Here is a 21795-nt window from a genome sequence, read left to right on the forward strand (position 1 = left end):
AAGAATGGGGGAAAGAAATACAATATAAGAAGAATGGGTAGCTTTGAGAGATGAAATAGTGTAGGCAGCAGAGGATCAAGTAGGTAAAAAGATGAGGGCTAGCAGAAATCCTTGGATAACAGAAGAAATATTGAATTTAATCGATGAAAGAAGAAAATATAAAAATGCAGTAAATGAAGCAAGCAAAAAAGAATACAAACGTCTCAAAAATGAGTTCAACAGGAAGTACAAAATCGCTAAGCAGGGGTGCCTAGAGGATAAATGTAAGGACATAGAGCCATATATCACTAGGGGTAAGATAGATACTGCCTACAGGAGAATTAAAGAGACCTTTAGAGAAAAGAGAACCACCTGTATGAATATCAAGACCTCATATGGAGAACCAGTTCTATGCAAAGGAGGGAAAGCTGAAAGGAGGAAGGAGTATATAGAGGATCTACACAAGAGCAATGTTCTTGAGGACAATATTATGGAAATGGAAGAGGATGCAGATAAAGATGAAATGGGACATATGATACTGCATGAAGAGTTTGACAGAGCACTGAAAGACCTAAGTAGAAACAAGGCCCCGGGAGTAGACTGCATACCATTATAACTACTGATAGCCTTGGGAGAGCCAGCCTTGACAAAACTCTACCATCTGGTTAGCAAGATGTATGAGACAGGCGAAATTCCCTCAGACTTCGAGAATAATATAATAATTCCAATCCCAAAGAAAGCAGGTGTTGACACATGTGAAAATTACCTAACTATCAGTTTAATAAGTCACGGCTCCAAAATACTAACAAGAATTCTTTACAGATGAATGGAAAAACTGGTAGCAGCCGATATTGGGGACGATCAGTTTGGATTCCATAGAAATGTTGGAACATGTGAGGCAATACTGACCCTACAACTTATCTTAGAAGATAGATTAAGCAAAGGCAAAAGTACATTTCTGGCACCTGTAGACTTGGAGAAAGCTTTTGACAATGTTGACTGGAATACTCTCTTTCAAATTCTGAAGGTGGCAAGGGTCAAATACATGGAGCAAAAGGCTATTTACAATTTGTACAGAAACCAGATGGCAGTTATAAGAGTTGAGGGGCATGAGAGGGAAGCAGTGGTTGGGAAGGGAGTGAGACAGCATTGTAGCCTATCTCCGATGTTACTCAATCTATATATTGAGTAAGCAGTAAAGGAAACAAAAGAAAAAGTTGGAGTGGAAATTAAAATCCACGGAGAAGAAATAAAAACTTTAAAGTTTGCCGATGACATTGTAATTCTGTCAGAGACAGTAAACGAGGATATAAGATGAACATCAACAAAAGCGAAACGAGGATAACAGAATGTAGTCAAATTTAATCAGGTGATGCTGAGGGAATTAGGTTAGGAAATGAGACACTTAAGGTAGTGGACGAGTTTTTCTATTTGGGGAGCAAAATAACTGATGATGAGGATATAAAATGTAGACTGGCAATAACAAGGAAAGCTTTTCTGAAGAAGTTTGTTAACATAAAGTATAAATTGAAGTGTCAGGAAGTCTTTGTATGGAGTGTAGCCATGTATGGAAGTGAAATATGGACAATAAATAGTTTAGATAAGAAGACAGTAGAAGCTTTTGAAATGTGGTGCTACAGAAGAATACTGAAGATTAGATGGGTAGATCATGTAACTAATGAGGAGATACTGAATACAGTTGGGTAGAAGAGGTATTTGTGGCACAACTTGATTAGAAGAAGGGATTGGTTGGTAGGACATGTTCTGAGGCATCAAGGAATCACCAATTTAGGGCTGGAGAGCAGCGTGGAGGGTAAAAATCATAAAGGGAGACCAAGAAATGAACACACTAAGCACATTCAGAAGGATGTAGGTTGCAGTAGGTACTTGGAGATGAAGAAGCTGCATCAAACCAATCTCTGGACTGAAAACCACAACAACAACAACAACATAAACAACTGTCACTCAGTGATCAAATTGTCACCAGAATGGAAGATAAACAGAGAAAGAGGAAATACTGAATTCTGCCCTCTGAAATTGTTTCACTGAGAGAGATAGCAATATGATTCTCTGTTTCAATCAAACAAATGTGAAAATGACAGATACTGAGATAACAACACAAGTTAAAAATGCTTGTTACTAGCCACAAAGAGGATGCATTTAGCAGCAGACAGGCACATTTTAAAGTAGACTGTTTAATAAGCTATGTAATTATATATATATATATATATATATATATATATATATATATATATATATATATATATATATATATATATATATCCCCTACACAAACACATTCCCACACACACATGGTCACTGTCACATCCGGGCACTTTTAAATGTGCCTTGCAGCTCAACACCTCCTCTAAGTGGTGAGTATCAATCTATCTTTATTTGTTATTCCTCTCCGAATTTTCCATCATTGGATGTTACGGTAAGTGATCACAGAATAGAAAATCAACTAAAATCATTAAACAAAGAAAAGGCAACCCTGGTTGGACATGTTAGTTAGCTTCATGTTCCATGGATCATTTGTATGAAAAATTTTAATGATGTGTAGTGAGCAATTTTATATTCACATCACAAATTATTTTGTAAATATGGCTACATGTGGACCATTTACAAGTTGGTGCTGTTTTTTTTTTTTGTTGTCTGTCAGACATTTTATATCACTCAGTAAGTGATCACAAATTTTGGTTCCAACATTCTGCACCCTCTTTTGTGCTAAAGACAACCTTAGTGTGGAGTAATGAAAGTCATTTTTTCTTCTGGTATTGTAATTGTGTACATCATTGCTTCTTATTAAATGCCGGGATTATTTACAGCAAACCTCATGGGGGAATAAATTTACTGTGAAGCAGTAGTCAATAAAACTGGTTGTAGAAAAAGTAGGTGCCAGAGAGAGATTAATTGGAAGAATTGTGTGGAAATGTAATCCACCAACAAAAGAGGTACCTTAAAAAACCCTTTTTTGATTAATTCTTACATAATGCTCATCAATCTGGGAAATTTAACAGTTAGGATTAACAGAAGACACAGAGAATATCCAAAGAGGATCAATATGTTTCATCACTGGTTCATTTAGGAAGCACGTAAACATGATGGAGATACTCAATCAACTTGGGTGGCAGACACTGCAAGGGAGGTATTGTTGGCCATAGAGAAGTTTTCCCAGAATGTGTAAAATGAGACGTCAGGCAATATATTACTCCTACCCATACATGTCTTGCAAAATGACTATCTGAGGTCTTACAGAGAAACACCAACAGACCTGCTCCTTGAACACCATTTATGAGTTGAACATGAAAGCAGGGAAATGACAGTAGCAGCAAAAGTACAATTTTTGGTAGTGATCTTTACAAGAAGGCAAAAGGAGGAATTCAACTGAACTGGAATTATAACTTTTGCATATAATAACTGTTAAAAGTGTTGGTCCCAGAGACACTGTAACTTTTCAATAACATTAGCTGTAGATCTGTGGGAGTAAAGGATTATCTGCTATCTCGTCATAAAATATTTGTGTATGGGAGAACATATTTTTTTAAATAAAGAGTAATAAGTCAACTTAGTACTTCTGACACTTGCAGTCTTGTTTATTTAATATTATTAAATAAGATTTTATCATGGGAACAAAGGCTAATCATCATGAAACAATTCGGCCAATTAAATGTCTGGAAAGGTGTTAAAGGAAGTGCACAAATAACCACTATTATTTCATCATGTAACAACGAAGATCACTAGTAGTAATTACTTTTTGGGGAAAAAAAGGATGGGGCAATGAAAGTAAAAAACAAGAGCTCACCTGCCGCATTGAATTTCGAGCATCTTCAAGTTGTCTCTCAATGAGCTCCAGCTGCTCTCTTAGTGCAGCAACATGCTTTTCTGCTGATAGGCCTTGCACTATAGTCCCACTCTGTTGAGTTTTTAAGTCCAGTTCTTGTGCTTTTTGTGCCCAGTATTTAATTTTGGAATGTAGTGGTTCAAGTTCAGTTGCTAGCTGTTCGATCTTCTCTGCTGAACCACGCTTTTTCCCACTACTTACTTCACTTTCTAGCTGGAACTGTATATGACTGAGCTGCTCACCTGCCTCATTTGCCCAGCTTATCAAATCTGACCACTGCTCAAGCACGCCTCGCTTTTGCTGAAGACGTTCTGACAATTCCTGCAGTCAAAGTAATATAATTAGATGAAATTTATCACTGAGATGTTACTGAACCAGAATACTTAACAGTAATAAAATAGATTTACAGCTATGAATGAATTTTCAAATTTTTCCTTTTGGACAGTATTACCTATTGACTTATATAACAGACTGATACATGGAACCTCTCTGATGAATACCTAAATTGTTGTGGCCAAGGTACACAATATTTTTACAATAAACAGAGAATTGTCTTTAGTAAATTTGTTGAAAGGACAAAAATGCTCACTTAATAAAACTTATATTGCTTCTGCTTCTGCTTCTTCTTCTTCTTCTTCTGCTTCTGTCTAGAGTGAATCCCATGTTAAAGTGTAAGAATGTTTTCTAAATGTTTACATGTCTATCTGAGGCAGGGTGTGGGTACCAGCCTGGTATTCACCCAAGTGGATGTGTGAAATGCTGAAAAACCACATACAGGCTGGCTGGTCCACCAGCTTGGCATGAGTATTTCAGAAATTGCACGACTTGTCGGGTGTTCAAGGAGCACTGTGGTGAGTATGTGACGAAACGAAGGTTAAACCATGTCCAGACATCATGTGACTGGGCGGCCAAAACTCATTACAGATGTCGGAGGTCCTAGGCTAGGCAGACTGGTAAAACAGGACAGGCAGCAAACTCTGGTGGAACTAACAACAGACTTTAATGCTGGGCAGCATACAAGTGTGTCTGAACATACTGTGCACCAAACACTCCTAACAATGGGCCTCCACAGCTGATGACCAATGCATGTGCCAATGTTAACACAATGACATCGGCAACTATGAGTGAAATGAGCATATAACCATCAGCACCAGACATTCTCGACACCTTCATCATGTTGGCAATGGGAGGGTGTGAATCGGTCATCTTCCAGGGGAACAGCTACTTGATACCTGTACTGCAGGATGGAGACAGTCTGGTGGTGGCTCCATTATGCTCTGGGGAACATTCACATCGGCTTCCATTGGTCGAGTAGAACTAATGCAAGGCACCATGACAGCCAAGGAGTATTGTAAACTGGTAGCAACTACATACACCCCTTCATGACAACCCTATTTCCCAATTGCAGTGGCATTTTTCAACAAGATAATGCACCATGTCTAGAGGTCTGCGCGGATGCGGATATATCCGCGGTATTTGTTACTTGGCGGATAAAATCGTGACCGGTGCGAATATCCGCGGGTCATCTGCCGATAATGAGCAAGGCATCTGCCCAGGACGTATGTTGCAGTATTAGTTGAAAACTTCAAGTCTGTTGACATTCTTGGAATCTTGCAGGGCCCGGGTAGAACGGATGTCTGTTGTCCTCAGTCCCTGGCTATAACCGACGTAGCTGTACCCAAGAGACCTACGCCTAATCCGTTTCCGTGACCGTGTCTTTTGTGTGGCCTGTGAAGTGCTCTCTGGGTGGCAAAGCTGCCCACTGTCTCTCATCAGATGGTTAGAGCGTCTGCCATGTAAGCAGAAGATCCAGGGTTCGAGTCCCGGTCAGGGCTCACATTTTCATCTGTCCCCGTTGGCGTATGTCAACGTTGTAAGCAACTAAGGTTGTTCATTTTATTGTAATTTCATGTTGTCGCAGAAATGGCACCATGACAATAACTATGTCATTACATATGATAATTCTAAGTACTACTGTCTATTACTATTAATTACTCATTCAAAACTTAAATATATGCGGTTGCGGATTAGGACCTTGCGGATGCGCATTGCACTTTTCTTATCCGCGCAGACCTCTAACCATGTCACAAGACCAGGAATGTGATGCAGTCATTTGAAGAACACTAGCAAGTTCCCATTTATGTGCTGGCTCCCCAGCTGGCCAGATCTGAACTCAAATCGAGCATACACTACTGGCCATTAAAATTGCTACACCACAAAGATGACGTGCTACAGACACTAAATTTAACCGATGGGAAGAAGATGCTGTGATATGCAAATGATTAGCTTTTCAGAGTATTCACACAAGATTGGCGCCGGTGGCGACACCTACAACATGCTGACATGAAGAAAGTTTCCAACTGATTCCTCATACACAAACAGCAGTTGACCGGCATTGCCTCATGAAACGTTGTTGTGATGCCTCGTGTAAGAAGGAGAAATGCATACCATCATGTTTCCGACTTTGATAAAGGTCGGATTGTAGCCTATCGCGATTGCGGTTTATCGTATTGCGACATTGCTGCTTGCATTGGTCGAGATCCAAAGACTGTTAGCAGAATATGGAATCATTGGGTTCAGGAGGGTAATACGGAACACTGTGCTGGATCCCAACAGCGCCTGCGATGGTGTACTCAATGACGATCCTGGGTGCACAAATGGCAAAACGTCATTTTTTTCAGATGAATCCAGGTTCTGCTTACAGCATCATGATGGTTGCATCCATGTTTGGGGACATCGCGGTGAACACACATCGGAAGCATGTATTCGTCATCGCTGTACTGCCATATCGCCCGGCATGATGGTATGGGGTGCCATTGGTTACACATCTCGGTCACCACTTGTTTGCATTGACGGCACTTTGAACAGTGGACGTTACATTTCAGATGTGTTACGACCCGTGGCTCTATCCTTCATTCGATCACTGCGAAACCCTACATTTCAGCAGGATAATGTACGACCGCATGTTGCAGGTCCTGTAGGGGCCTTTCTGGATACAGAAAATGTTCGACTGCTGGCCTGGCCAGCACATTCTCCAGACCTCTTACCAACTGAAAAGTCTGGTCAATGGTGACCGAGCAACTGCCTCATCACAATACGCCAGTCACTACTCTTCATGAACTGTGCTATTGTGTTGAAGCTGCATGGGCAGCTGTACCTGTACACACCATCCAAGCTCTGTCTGACTCAATGCCCAGGCATATCATGGCCGTTACTGCGGCCAGAGGTGGTTGTTCTGGGTACTGATTTCTCAGGATCTATGCAAGCAAATTGTGTGAAAATGTAACCACATGTCAGTTCTAGTATAATATATCTGTCCAATGAATACCCGTTCATCATCTGCATTTCTTCTTGGTGTAGCAATTTTAATGACTAGTAGTGTATCTGGGATGTCACTGAACGTGGTATTAGAGCTCATTGCCCCCTCCCCAGAATTTACGGGAATTAGATGACTTGTTTGTGTGTGTGTAGATGTGGTGCTAACGCCCTCCAGTGACCTACCAAGGTCTCACTGCTTCCATGCCACTATGCATCACCACTGTTATCCGTACAAATGGTGGACATACCAGCTATTAGATAAGTGGTCACAATGTTCTGGCTGATCAGTATACATAGCAGAAACATGAAAGTAATAAAATGCATCAATGAAAAATAAATGTAATGCTGCTAGTTATTGAGAGACTTTGCCATACATATGGAAGTACCATCTTCATTCATCCTGATGGTCATATTCTATCCTCAGCCTTCACAGAAGATAATACCATTGAAGTTCCTACGATCTTTAAGTAAATCACTAAGGACTCAATTTATGACTAAGAAACCTTCAATTTCCAGAATCGGCACATGTAGATAATCATCAGTGATTGCAACTACAACAGTAGTATCTGGAGTTATAACACTCACGGCATGACTACTATTGTGCAGCAGGAATGGGCAGAAGTAAAACTACTTACACACATACAGAAGACCAAACTACTAGCATACTTCAATGGTGGGAAACAGCGAGAGGGATATAAACCTAATCTATTATCCAACTGTAAAATCATAACACATAACGTGTGAAGTACATCTACAGCCCAATATTAATTACACAGCCCAAATGAACATTGTTTGCAGCCCTGAGACTCCAGAGTCTCATCTTCCACAGGAGATATACTTTCAGTATATGTGGCTGGCCTAGTTGCATTTTGGATGTTGGATGCTGCAGTATCCATCACAGATCCAGCACCATAATCTTATTACATATCACCGCAGCTGTGGAATATTGCTCCAGAATGCCTGTAATGTTAGGGTGATGGTCGTCATATATCTCACACCGCACCTCAAATATAACTATCTAGCTTAGGGAATATAAATCCCTGTTCGAAGAAACTATGAAAGCTGCAAATTACCTCACTTCAAACTTAAGTGCACAAAAATTAGATCTCTGGATCAGGACAATTGAAGGCCTATATTTCAAGAGAGACATTACAAAGCATGGAGACTACTAAAGCCTTTCAATAATAACCCAAAAAAGACCATTGTTAATTCAGTGCAAACTGGACCATTCATTAGTTACTCCTGAATGGAAAGGCAATACATAAGCATGGATTTCGCGAAAACTGAAGAAGAAACCAGGAAGAAAGAAACACTCTCAGCATACATTTGTCCACAGCTCATGGTATAGTGGCTACAGTTGCTGCCTCTGAATCTTGGGATCCTGGGTTCGACTCCCAGTCAGGTAGGGGATTTTCTCCACCTGAGGACTGCATATTTGTGTTGACCTCATCATTTTATCATCATTCAGGAAAGTGGTGAGACTGGACAGTGAAAAGACTGGGCATTTGTATGACACTGGTAACCATTTAGTTGAGCATCCCAGAAACCAAATATCATCAATATCAGAATATGTTTCATCTAAATCCATACGCATACTATGCAAACCACTGTGAAGTGCATGGCAGGGGATACTTCCCACTGTACAATGTATATTGGTCATTCAGAAACTAAAGAACATTTTTTTCTACATAAATTTTTATTTGATATAATCAAACATAAGTGTACTCCACATACAATTTGATACCCAAGCTACTTTTCTACATAGTCACTGTTTAACTTTAGGCACTTGTCATATCGTTTTACTAGCTTTCCTATGCCTTCTGCATACTCCGTTGCTGCCAAGTTGTTGAACCACTGATTGGTGGCTTCTTAAGTTCGTGATCACTTCCTGCTGTATGTGAATGTTTACTGTCATGAAGGAGGATGACTCTACTAGTTTGCATTCCATATCACTTGTTTTTAATGACACAGTGAAATTGTTAAAGCATCTGACAACAGGCCACTGCAGTTCACTAATTGTGAAATGCCTATCTTCTTTAATATTTGTTTCAGTCCTTGCTTTGAGTCCTTCAGTCACCACTGTGGGCCATTCCGAGCGATCTTCACCATGAACATTTTTTCATCCATCATTAAAGGTGATACACCACTACCTAACTGATCCTCCAGTCATCACATTACCCTAAACCTCAGTTATCTCTCTATAAATTTCGATGAGTCAAACTTTTTATGCATTTAAAAAGCAGATAACACAGTGCACCTTCCAAGCGATCTTCATCATGAACATTTTTTCATCCGTCATTAAAGATGATACACCACTATCGAATTGATCCTCCAGTCAACACATTACCATAAACCACAGTTATCTCTCTATGAATTTCGATGAGTCAAACTTTTTATGCATTTAAAAAGCAGATAACACTGTGTACCTCACATTTGGCGGGATCATCAACTGTATCGTCAGCTTTGTCACATATTTTAAAGTTGCACAGCTAACCCATGGATCATACAAATTTGTGACCATTCTGTTGCCCTTGAACGTATACTTCAATATACAGTGTTTGTTTATTTGGTATGGATCTCCCAAACTTGAACTATGTTACAGTATGTATCACAAATGGTTTATGGGGAAATCTCCCTTACAAACTGATTCCATTAACCAGTATCCTATGAATGAACTTTAAACTGCCACCTGATTTACCTTTGACTGAGCCTATGTAATCATTCCAGATGACATTCCTCACAATTTCTTACATCCTGGTATTTGAATGAGTTCACTGATTCCTAATATGTATCACTTATATTGTAGTCATATGATACAATGTTTTCCCATTTTGTTACATGCATAATTTTATATTTCTGAACATTTACAGCAAGCTGCCAATCTTTCCACTGCTTTGAAATCTTATGATCTTAGTGATGTTTTGGGGAGCTTTTTACCAGTTGCAGATAACTCCATTGTATTAGAAAACTCAGGGATTACTATTAACATTGGTTGCCAGGTCATTAATATACAACATGCACAGTAAAGATTCCAACACACTTTCCCTTGGCAAGCTTGGAGTTACTTCTGCATCTGTTGATAACTCTCCATTCAAGATAACCACAGTGATGAACCTGTTCTGTTCACGATATCACATTACGTATGAGCTCGGAAAATGTTCCAAGATTCTACACCAGATATAAGTCAAGGATATTAGATGGTAACTTTGTGGCTCCCTTCTGCCACCCTTCTTAAAGATGTATTTGACCTGTGGTTTCTTCAAACTATTAGGCAAAGTCTTTTGTTTGAGGGTATTATATTACATTATGGTTCAAACAGAAGCTAACTCTGCTGCATATTTTGTACATAATCTGATAGGAACTTGATCAGGCCCTGGGGCCTTGTTCAATTATAGTGGTTTTAGCTGATCTCAACATTGCTGACATATGCTTCCTTTAGTATCTCTCTACCCAAAACCATCATCCCTTGTTTATTAGTCACTGTTTCTACATTGCAGATGCCAATATATCTGACTTGAAGGCATTCAGTTTTGAGAAGCACTACATTAATTGCAAACTGATGGTCTTCACACAAAACAACTTGCTGTGATAATTGGCTGTATCACAGTGGACAGTCCATCATAGATTATCCGTACCTCAGCAATGGTCCTCTACTACTCTGTTGAAAATTTGGTACTCATCATCTTATGCCAAAAAAACACACAAATTTGGCCTTCACCAATACTGCAGGCTAGAGAGAGCCAGTTTGAAGCCTACTTGAAGTAACAGGATGCATCAACTTGCCCAGAAAGTTCCATGTAGTATTTACAAAGAAATGTCTGTGAATAAGGAGCGGAAAAATTAGTAAATGGTTTCCTTAATGGAATGAGGCCTCTGCAGCCTTAGGATAATGATGCAGTTGTCTACGTGTTGGTAACAAGGCACTTGGCTATCTTAAATGTCCCATTCTCTTAATGTAAGTACTTTGTTCAGTACTTTGTTCACTAAAAGTAGGCATGTGACTTCAGTTCATTGACCAGACTTTAAGAAAGGCTCCTGTGAACATCACAAAAACTATCTGATCACCTGGAATAGAAAAAAATACAGTTGTGGAAACCCAAGTTTCTCAACACACAAGGACAGATGAAAGTTATGGAATTCTCCAATGAAAACTGGATCAGACAGAATAGGAGTGGACAGATTCAAGGCCACAATAATGATGGTGCTACGTCACTTTTGATAGCACCAAGTGCATGTATGACAAACAGCAAACCATGACATGTATGCTCCAATAGTCAACTTATTCTGCATCTTGGACTGAAAACAAACTATTTCAGGTAATGTAGTACACTCTCAGTGTTGTAAAGTATTGGTGAAAAGCATAGTAATTTACATTTTGTGATTTACTGTAATATTTAAATGTATAAAATGATGTTTCTGACACAGGAATAACAATAACAACAAAATAATAGTAATATTACTCAATCACATTTGTTTGAGTAATTGGATCACGTATCCATTAAACAAACAGCTACTACAGGCAATTGCAGAACATTACACAGTATGATGAACAACATTGGACAATCTAAAAAAAAATCAACTATTTAGCAACCTGAGAACTTGTATGAGCCCTGTAATGCTACCGTAGGCATGAATCTATGGCATGTGTTTTGCCCTTCCATTTTTACAACCTCAGAAATGACTCAATGAGACACTTTTGGAAAGGTGAACTGGAGTTCAAACTCAAAATATGGTTTGATATCACATTCTCCTTCCCACATATAACATTTGGCCAAATGTGAAAGACATTAAGTGGGGCAAAACTTCTGGCTAAGCCTAGATAAAATAGTTAATGACTCCACTATCTTTAAATGATAAGAATAACCAGATCAAGCTCTGCTGTTATGTCAAAGAATGGGTCTATGACAGGTTATGATTTATGGCTTAGTGTTGTCCCAGATGACGCATGTGAGATTTTAAAAATAGCTGTGCAAAACAAAGAAAATCACAGAAACTGTTCCAGCACTTATATTAAAATATACAGTTACAGTCACACATAATGAAGAAAACAGAGAATAAAGTAGCAAAACCCATCACAAGTGAATACTATGAAAATAGGCAAACAAACAAAAACTTTATTATTGCTCCGATTTTGAGAAAAAGGAAAAAATTAAGGTAGAATACGAGGAACTAAAATTTCTCATGCGAAGCTCACCTGATATTTTGTACTAAGTTGCGAGTATGTCTCACTCACTGCTGTTGCTTCACTTTCTGGCATCTTCTTGACCTCAGAATATAGTGAATTAAATGTAGGTTGTCTGTCTGAATGTTCTTGGAGCAGAGCATGGACTGTCTGCAGGCTGGATTCTATTTTGGTAGGACTGACTTCCTCAACCTGAGATGCTCCAGCTTCTAAGTCATTTATCCAGTGCATGAAGTCTGACATCCTACCCTGGAGCTCTTGTCTGCAATGTCCAATAAAGATGTAACAGAAATCAATGATATATGTATAAATTGTGCAGGAAATGGTTCACTTAACTATGTAATATATTTCACTCCAGTAATTCTACTCTAAAAGAAAATTCATGAGAAATTAAACAATAAAAAGCATTTTCACTAACGAAAGAGGGATGTCACAACTAGCCATAGTAGGCATCTAGCTCTGCTTGCCTCTCAACATAATCTAGAATCAATATGCTCTACAACTCTAGAATGCTCATCATGCTAAGAATGTTACTGAATTTCAGTTTCAGTTTGCATTGCATGACAGAATCTATAAATACATATGTACATTTTTATGGTCTTCATGAGTGTACACGTTAGATATTAGGAGTATGTAGATAACTCTATGGTGGTTGACAACACCTTGGAGGTAAATGAAACTAACTTGCAAGTGAGACAAAAGTTGAAAAAGTAGAAAATGTTCAAAATTGAACTACCACAGTTAGTGCCTTGCTATTCTATCCTGTGCAAGTCTCTTCATATCCAAATCTCCAAACAAGTACTGCATGTTACATTCTTCTGAATCTGTTTACTGTTTCATCTCTTGGTCTCCCTCTACAATTTTTACCACCGGACTCCCCACCCCCCATGCTAAATAGGTGATCCCTTGATGTCGCAGAATGTGTCTTGTCACCCAATCCCTTCTTCTCGTCCAGTTGTTCCAGAAATTTTGTTTCCCCCCATTTCTGTTCAGAATCTCCTCAATTAGTTATGTAATCTACCCACCTAATCTTCAGCATCCTTTGGTAGCACCACTCTCAAAAGCTTCTCTTCTTGTCCAAACCACTCATCATCCACGTTTCACTTCTATACATTGCTACACTCTTATAAATTCAAGGAAGACTTCATAACCCTTAAATCTACATACGATGTTAATAAATTTCTCTTCTTCTGAAATACTTTTCTTCCCACTGCCAGTTTACATTTTATACCTTCTCCTCTTCAGCCATCATCAGTTATTTTGCTGCCTAACAAAAATCATTTACTACTCTAAATGTCTTGTTTCCTAATCTAATTCCCTTAGCATCACTTGATTTAATTCGACTACATTCCATTGTCCTTATTTTGCTTTTTTCAATGTTCATTTTATATTTTCCTTTCAAAGCACTATCCATTCCATACAACTGCCCTTCCAAGTCCTTTGCTGTCTCTTACAGAATTACAGTGTCATTGACAAACCTCAAAGCTTTTATTCCATCTCCCTGGACTTCAATTCCTACCCCAAATTTACCTTTGGTTTCCTTTACTGCTTGCTCAGTGTACAGATTGAATAACATCAGGGATAGGCTACAACCTGTCTCACTCCCTTCTCAACCACTCCTTCCCTTCCACACTCCTCGATTCTTACAACTGTCATCTGGGTTCTGTGCAAGTTCTAAATAGCCTTTCGCTGTATTTTACCCCCATGACCTCCAGAATTTCAGTGTATTCCAGTCAATGTTGTCAAATACTTTCTCTGAGTATACAATTGCTACAAATGCAAGTTTGCACACACAGCCCCTCCTCCCCCCCCCCCTCTCTCTCTCTCTCTTTCTTTCTCTGTGTGTGTGTGTGGGGGGGGAGGGGGGGGGGGTGGACAAAATTTAGTTAATCTCACATGTGCAATTGAGGCAATCTATTTAAACATGATGCTAAAATTTTGAATTCTGGAATAAAGATTATCTTTAATTAACTGTAGGTTTTTTGATAAAAATATTTTATATTGTGGATTTCAATCAGAACAATAATCTTCATCAGTGTCAAGATTTAGTAAAATCCTGGGTTGTATTTTCATTCTTTTGCGAATCCACTACAAAAATGAGTCAAAAGGTAAAATAAGTCAGTGTCTTCATCATCTAGAACAAAAGCAAGACAATCTGCCCCATTCCTCCACAAATTCAACTTTTATTTTTAATATATAATGTTTGACATAGTCATGTTGTGGAACATGAGCTCTGAATGTTCACTTAAACATATATTTGTTTTGTTTACAAACAATAATTCTCATTTCTAAGTAATCTTCTTAGATCTATTCTTTGACCACATCTGCAACTTCATTATGCAATAAATTTCATCATAGAACTATGCTAGCCTTTGCTCTCTCTCTAGCAGATACATAGGTGCCTCCTTTTGAAGGTAGTATATAGTCACAGACAGTAGCAGTGATGATAAAGCACATGCTTACAGTACTTGGGACATTTTATCTGTTGTAACTAGTTTTTTATTGTATGTTGACTTTTAATTCTTTTAAATTATCCCTATTTATGACCATTTACAAATAGGGATTTTCTTCTTCGCCTGATTTTTGGATCTGAAGATGACTTGTTTAAAAAACAGTACCTGTAATTAGGATTATATTTTGGAACCAAAGCAATCAAATGTATGTTTAACATTTTCTTTCCCAACCATTTCACTCGAACCAATTCAACTCAACATGCCATCTTCCTGGATTACAAACTCAGCCTTTCCGTTCATTCTATCAAACACTCCATCCATGTCAAACCTATCAGCTACCAGCAATATCTCCACTTTCATAGATGCCATCCCTTCCACACAAGGAGATCTCCCTTGCACAGTACTTACAGTCTTGTAACCTGCGGAGTACACATACATAGTGATGGGAAAACCTTCACCCAGGAAGCCAAGACACAGAAAGCAATAACCAACCTCGATCGGTCTACAAACAGATCCCATCTACCATATTGTCCTAATCACACTCATTAATCAGCTTGTAAAGATGCATCCCCTGTTTACCTAGACTGAAACAGTTGAACCACATCTTCTACCTGCTTTAACTATCTTTCATTGTACTCTGAAATGAAGAGCATCCTTGGCAAAATCCTTCCCATTTCACCAAAAGTTATATTCTGGCCACCCACCTAATCTACAAACTGGTATGGTTTGTTCTTGTGAAATTTCTATTTTGAATCCATTGCTGCATGGATGATATCCATGTGAAAGATCCAAGTGGAAACTTGAACATTCTAATCCAGCCGAATCATATATCAACTCCACTACACCATGTGTCTTATGTGAAAAAAACTAACGAGCAGCTGTCCACTCAACATAATAGTTACTGCCAAACTGTTACCATGGCCATGGTAGATCACCAGGTGGCAGAGTGTGCCACTGTTTTCATTATGATTGACTTATTAGTTGCTTCACAACCTGTGCTCTCTTGACCCTCCATCCCAACACCAGTTTCTCCTAACTGCAAAGATATGAAGTGTTTTTCCAGTACATTCTTTAGTCACACAGTATCCTTGGCCTTGGTCCCCACTAGCTCCTGTTCTTGATAATATTTTATCTGCAACTGTTAGAACGTACATTTCCCCTTAACTGCTGATACACTGTCTCCCTTTTCATCCCTAGTTCTGACCATTTCAATGACTCTGCTGTAACGAAGTCTTTACCTCTTGCTTAGCTGTTTTTGAGTGTTTTGATGGCTTCATGAATTTCTAACTCTGTTGACGATAAATCTTCCTAAAGTTTATATGATACCAGTAGTGGAAAATATTCTAATTTAACTGATGTAACAATAGGATTAAATCAAGGAAAATTCTGAAATATTAGCAAAATCTTTTGACAGGCTCTTAAACTGTACAGTTCCAGCAGTTAAATTAAACAATGGAAAATCCAGAATGAAACATAACAATATTATAGGAGGAAAGTTGCTACTCACCATATAGTGGAGATGCTGAGTCACAATAGGCACAACAAAAAGATCCATACAATTATAGCTTTCGGTCATTAATGCCTTTGTCAGCAATAGACACACATTCACACTCGCACACATACACTCACGCAAATGCAACTTGCACACACGTCTGCAGTCTCGGACAACTGAAACCACACTGTGAGCAGCAGCACCAGTGCATGATGGAAGTGGCAACTGGGACAGTGAAGTACTGCAGTTTAGACAGAGGGCAGGAGAGAAGGTGGGGATTGGGGGGAGGGGGCATAAATAGTGGAAAGGAGAGAAAAATAAAGTAAATTAAAAGACTGGATATGGCGGTGAAATGACGGTAGTGGTGGAATGGAAACAGGGAGGCGACTGGATGGGTGAGGACAGTGAATAACAAAGGTTGAGGCCAGGAGCGTTACGGAAATGTAGGATGTATTGCAGGGAAAGTTCCCACCTGGACAATTCAGAAAAGCTGGTGTTGGTGGGAAGGATCCATATGGCACAGGCTGTGGTGTAATCATTGAGATGAGGGATTTCATGTTTGGCAGCGTGTTCAACAACAGGGTGGTCCACTTGTTTTTTTTGGCCACAGTTTGTCGGTGGCCATTCATGTGGACAGACAGCTTGTTGGTTGTCTTGCCTACACAGAATGCAGCACAGTGGTTGCAGCTTAGCTTGCAAATCACGACTGGTTTGACAGGTAGCCCTGCGTTTGATGGGATAGGTGATGTTAGTGACCAGCCTGGAGTAGGTGGTGGTAGGAGGATGTAAAGGACAGGTCTTGCATCTAGGTTTACTACAGGGGTGAGGGATTGGAAGCAGGGGTTGTGTAAGGATGGACGAGGATATTGTGTAGGTTCGGTGGACGGCGGAATACCACTGTAGGAGGGGTGGAAAGGATAGTGGGCAGGACATTTCTCATTTCAAGGCACAGCGAGAGGTAATCAAAACCCTGGTGGAGAATGTAATTCAGTTGCTCCAGTCCTGGATGGTACTGAATTACGAGGGGAATGCTCCTCTGTGGCAGGACTGTGGGACTTTGGGAGGTGGTGGGAGACTGGAAAGATCTGTTTTCGTCCAAGGTTGGGAGGATAATTAGTCAGTGAAGGCTTCAGTGAGACCCTCCGTCTAAACTGCAACACTTCACTGTCTGCCACCCCCACCATAATGTCCCTCCCCCTCCCCGCCCCCACCTCCTCCTTACTCCCACCCAGTTGCCACTCCCATCATGCACTGGTGCTGCTGCTCGCAGTGTGGTTTCAGTTGTCTGAGACTGCAGACTTGTGTAAGTTGTGTTGCTGTGAGAGTGTGTGTGCGTGTGTGTATGTGTGTCTATTGCTGACAAAGGCCTTAATGGCCAAGAGCTATAATTGTGTGAATCTTTTTGTTGCGCCTATCGCGACTCAGCATCTCCACTATATGGTGAGTAGCAACTTTCCTCCTGTAATATTGTTACATTCCATCCTGGATTTTCCATTGTTTAATTTAACCACTGGAACTGTACAGTTTAAGAGCTTGTGAAAAGTTTTTGCTAACATTTCAGAATTTTCATTGATTTAATCTTATTTTGCCATTTTCATCTTTGAGACTGATGACCGAGAGTCCCCCACCTGAGGAAATTCGACACCAAGTTACAAATCTTTCCAGCTGATACCATGTTAGGCAACTTATGTGCTGATAATGATGAAATGATAATGAGGACAATACAACACCCAATTTCTGATTGGAGAAAATGGTCAACTTGGCCAGGAATCGGACACAGGCCCACTGCATGGGAATCAGACACACTAACCACTCAGCTAACAGAGAGGACACATACTTGGTGGTTGATACACTTTAAAATTGGTGTTTTAAAGTTTGGTAAAACTACTAGTACTATTTTTGGTGAAATTTTCTTGTGCTTTTATAAGCTGAGATTTTTTTGAAAGATTCTTTTGATTTACCAAGTTACTTTTAATGTTTCTTTTTTTTGTTTTCTGAAACATTCTAGGTGTTATTCTTTTTTTCAGCATCTCCACTTCCTCCATTTCTGAGCTCTCTGTTCTAGTGCTTGTTCACACACTTCGTTACACCATGTCTTCTTTTTATTCTTGGCCAATCCTATTGTTTTACTAACATGTAGTCATTTACTATATGGAATTTTCAATTTATTAACAGAATCACTCTTGTTCTGACAGCAATCACAAATCACTGTTGATGTAGGATAGTTATTCCTGACTGTTTTCTCTACTTATCTTTTCATTTTTTTAGTAACTGGATAAAGAAGAATAAAGATCAGCTTTTGCTTTCTAATGACATCAACGTATTAACAATGGAGCACTACCTCACATTCAGATGGACAAGAATGAAGCAGAAAAATGACTATGCTTCTTTGTAAGTACCTCATTAATCTAATACCATTTAGAGAAAACATGGGGAACCAAATGGAAGATGGCCAGATGCTGATAAGAAGTCAAATATTGCCAAACATTATTTTAGTGTATTAGCCACTTCATCACCTCATTTGGTGAATCAGTAACACAGAGCATACTCTTATAAAACCTCACCTTGCAAGTATAACATCAGATAACACATTGATTTTTTGTCTTGCATTATCTCCCAGGATTGTGATTTTTGCTTTCATTTCTGCTACACGACCTTTCAGGGCAGAGGCACCTTCTAGTGAAAGCCCTTGTGCAACACTATCAGTCATTTGTGTGAGAACGATCAACTGTGCTTGATTCTCAGAGATTTCCTTGTTCAGAGCCTGAAAAATACAAGCAAAACATGTTTTCCACTAAAATTTACTTGCATTTTCAAAGTTTACAGTCCCTCAAATTAAGGCAGACTAGACAGAATTAACATTCTATAAATACTATTAGTAAGTATATTACTAATGTGATGACTTTACAATGTGATCAAGATGTGGGGCAAATGTTAATTATGACAACAATAAATAACAATGGAAAGTTTGATTTACATTTGGTCACGTATTAACATCGGGATTCTACATTTTGTTTTACTTTATTTTAATTACAGAGTAATTACTCTGTGACAACATGTACCTTCAGCTCTGCTAGTTGGTTTTCAAGTCTGTCAGCTTCTGGTGTTACAACGTCAACTTCAGTGTGAAGCACTCCCTTCTCAGCCTTTTGTAACCACTGTTCGATTGGTTTTGCACGGGCATCAAGTTCTTGCCAAGCTTCAACCACCTTGTCCATCTTGCCACCCCAAGAAACAACAGCATTATGAACAGCTGACCATCGAGAGCGAACACTATCGAGTTCATCAGCGCCACGTCCACCTGGCAACTGCTGACCCAGAGATGCTACACCTTGCAACTGACTCAATTTTTGCTCGCACTCTACTTCAAATACCTGCAAATTTTGACATATAATCAGGAACAAATCATCAAACTCAAACTTACTAATGAATTGTGAAAACAACAACAAATGTAACTACAGTTTAATTACACACATACTGTCAATTTTGGTACTTTTTGCACCAACAGGTACTTAGGAAATAACTTACAAAAATTACATGTCATTATATACGTTGAAGTGCCAAAGAAATTAATATAGGCATGCGTATTCAAATACAGAGATATGTAAACAGGCTGAATATGGCACTGCGGTCGGCAATGCCTATATAAGACAAGTGCCTAGCAAAGTTGTTAGATCGGTTACTGCTACTACAATGGCAGGTTATTACGATTTAAGTGAGTTTGAATGTGGTGTTACAGCTGGCACAAAAGCAATGAGACACAGCATCTCTGAGGTAGCAATGAAGTGAGGATTTTCCCATATGACCATTTCCTGAGTATACCATGAATATCAAGAACCCGGTAAAACATCAAATCTCCAACACTGCTGCGACTGGAAAAATATCCTGCAAGAATGGGATCAATGACAACTGAAGAGAATCATTCAACATGACAGAAGTGCACCTCTTGCGCAAATTGCTGCAGGTTTCAATGCTGGGCCATCAACAAGTGTCAGCATACAAACCATTCAACAAAACATCACTGATATGGGCTTTTGGAGCCAAAGGCCTACTAGTGTACCATTGATGACTGCACGACACAAAGTTTTACACCTCTCATGGACCCATCAACACCTACATTGGTCTGTTGATGACTGGATACATGTTGCCTGGTCAGATGAGTCTTGTTTCAAATTGTATTGAGCGGATGGATGTGTACAGTATGGAGGCAACCTCATGAATCCATGGACCATGCATGTCAGCAGGGCACTGTTCAAACCGATGGGGGCTCTGTACTGGTGTGAGGCTTGTGCAGCTGGAGTGATATGGGACTCCCGATATGTCTAGACATGACTCTGACAGGTGACAAAATGTAAGCAGGCTGTCTGGTCACCTGCATCCATTCATGTCCATTGTGCATTCCGACGGACTTGGGCAATTCCAGCAGAACAATGTGACACCCCAAACATCCAGAATTGCTACAGACTGGCTCCAGTAACACTCTTCTGAGTTTAAACACTTCCACTGGCCACCAAACATGAACATTATTGAGCATATCTGGAATGCCTTGCAATGTGTTGTTCGGAAGAGATCTCCACCGCCTAGTACTATTACAGATTTACAGACAGCCCTGCAGGATTCATGGTGTCATTTACCTCCAGCACTACTTCAGACATTAGTTCTTGCCATGTCATGTTGCAGCACTTCCGCATGCCCACAGGGGCAGTACATGATAATTGAAGGTGTACCAGTTTCTTTAGTTCTTCAGTACATGAATGTATTTGTTCCAACAGTTGTTAATGACTATTCATGTTGTGATATATAAGAGGTGAAGGACAGATCTAATTAGTCAACAAATGTAGTTATTCACTGTGTCCACATTCGTTTGTTATTAACTCAAAGGTGAATATTATTTTCTTACTTATGGAATTGATAATTATGTCATAGCAATGGCACCCATACGATAGTTTTATGGAGAGGGGGTTGGGCCTAGACCTGGGAGCATGGAGTATTTTCAATACACACATCAAAAATTTTTTTTGATATCTCCCTGGTTCCCAGAACTCCTGAAGACAGACATTGACTGTGGACATTGTATCACAGACACAGTCCCAATAACTGTTCAGAGATGTCACTAAACCCGCCCAAAGATGTAAACAACCATGCATGAGCAGCACCTATTAGACGGAGGGAGTCCAACAGCTGATCAGTTCCATTCATTACATCAGGAAGAATGTACACGGATTGTGTTGTCTGTAGTTCACCCATGCCTAGATGGTCAATACCACGGTTTGATCGCATCCGCAATATGTCGTGAAGGGCTCTCAACCAGGGAAGTGTCCAGGCCTCTCGGAGTGAACTAAAGCGATGTTGTTCGGACATGAAGGAGATACAGAGAGACAGGAACTGTCGATGACATGCCTTGCTCAGGCTGCCCAAGGGCTACTGCTGCAGTGGATGACTGCACCTACAGATTATAGTTCGGAGGAGCCCACACAGCAATGCCACCATGTTGAGTAGTGCTTTTTGTGCAGCCACAGGATGTCAT

The 21795-nt window shown here is 39.6% G+C and overlaps 1 protein-coding gene across 6 annotated transcripts in view; it reads right to left on the bottom strand.

Moving 5' to 3' along the window:
- The window catches only part of LOC126278964 (muscle-specific protein 300 kDa), a 1270985-nt gene that overhangs the window by 390459 nt on the left and 858731 nt on the right, over positions 1–21795 (bottom strand). For all 6 annotated transcript variants that reach the window (XM_049979256.1, XM_049979254.1, XM_049979257.1 and 3 more), the window contains 4 exons: positions 19331–19642; positions 18833–19032; positions 12336–12585; positions 3785–4144 (listed from right to left, as the gene is read on the bottom strand). In XM_049979256.1, coding sequence (XP_049835213.1) covers positions 3785–4144; positions 12336–12585; positions 18833–19032; positions 19331–19642 — 1122 coding nt within the window. The remainder of the gene's footprint in view (positions 1–3784; positions 4145–12335; positions 12586–18832; positions 19033–19330; positions 19643–21795) is intronic.

Source organism: Schistocerca gregaria, chromosome 6 (genome assembly GCF_023897955.1).
Source record: "Schistocerca gregaria isolate iqSchGreg1 chromosome 6, iqSchGreg1.2, whole genome shotgun sequence".
Lineage (NCBI taxonomy): Eukaryota > Metazoa > Arthropoda > Insecta > Orthoptera > Acrididae > Schistocerca > Schistocerca gregaria.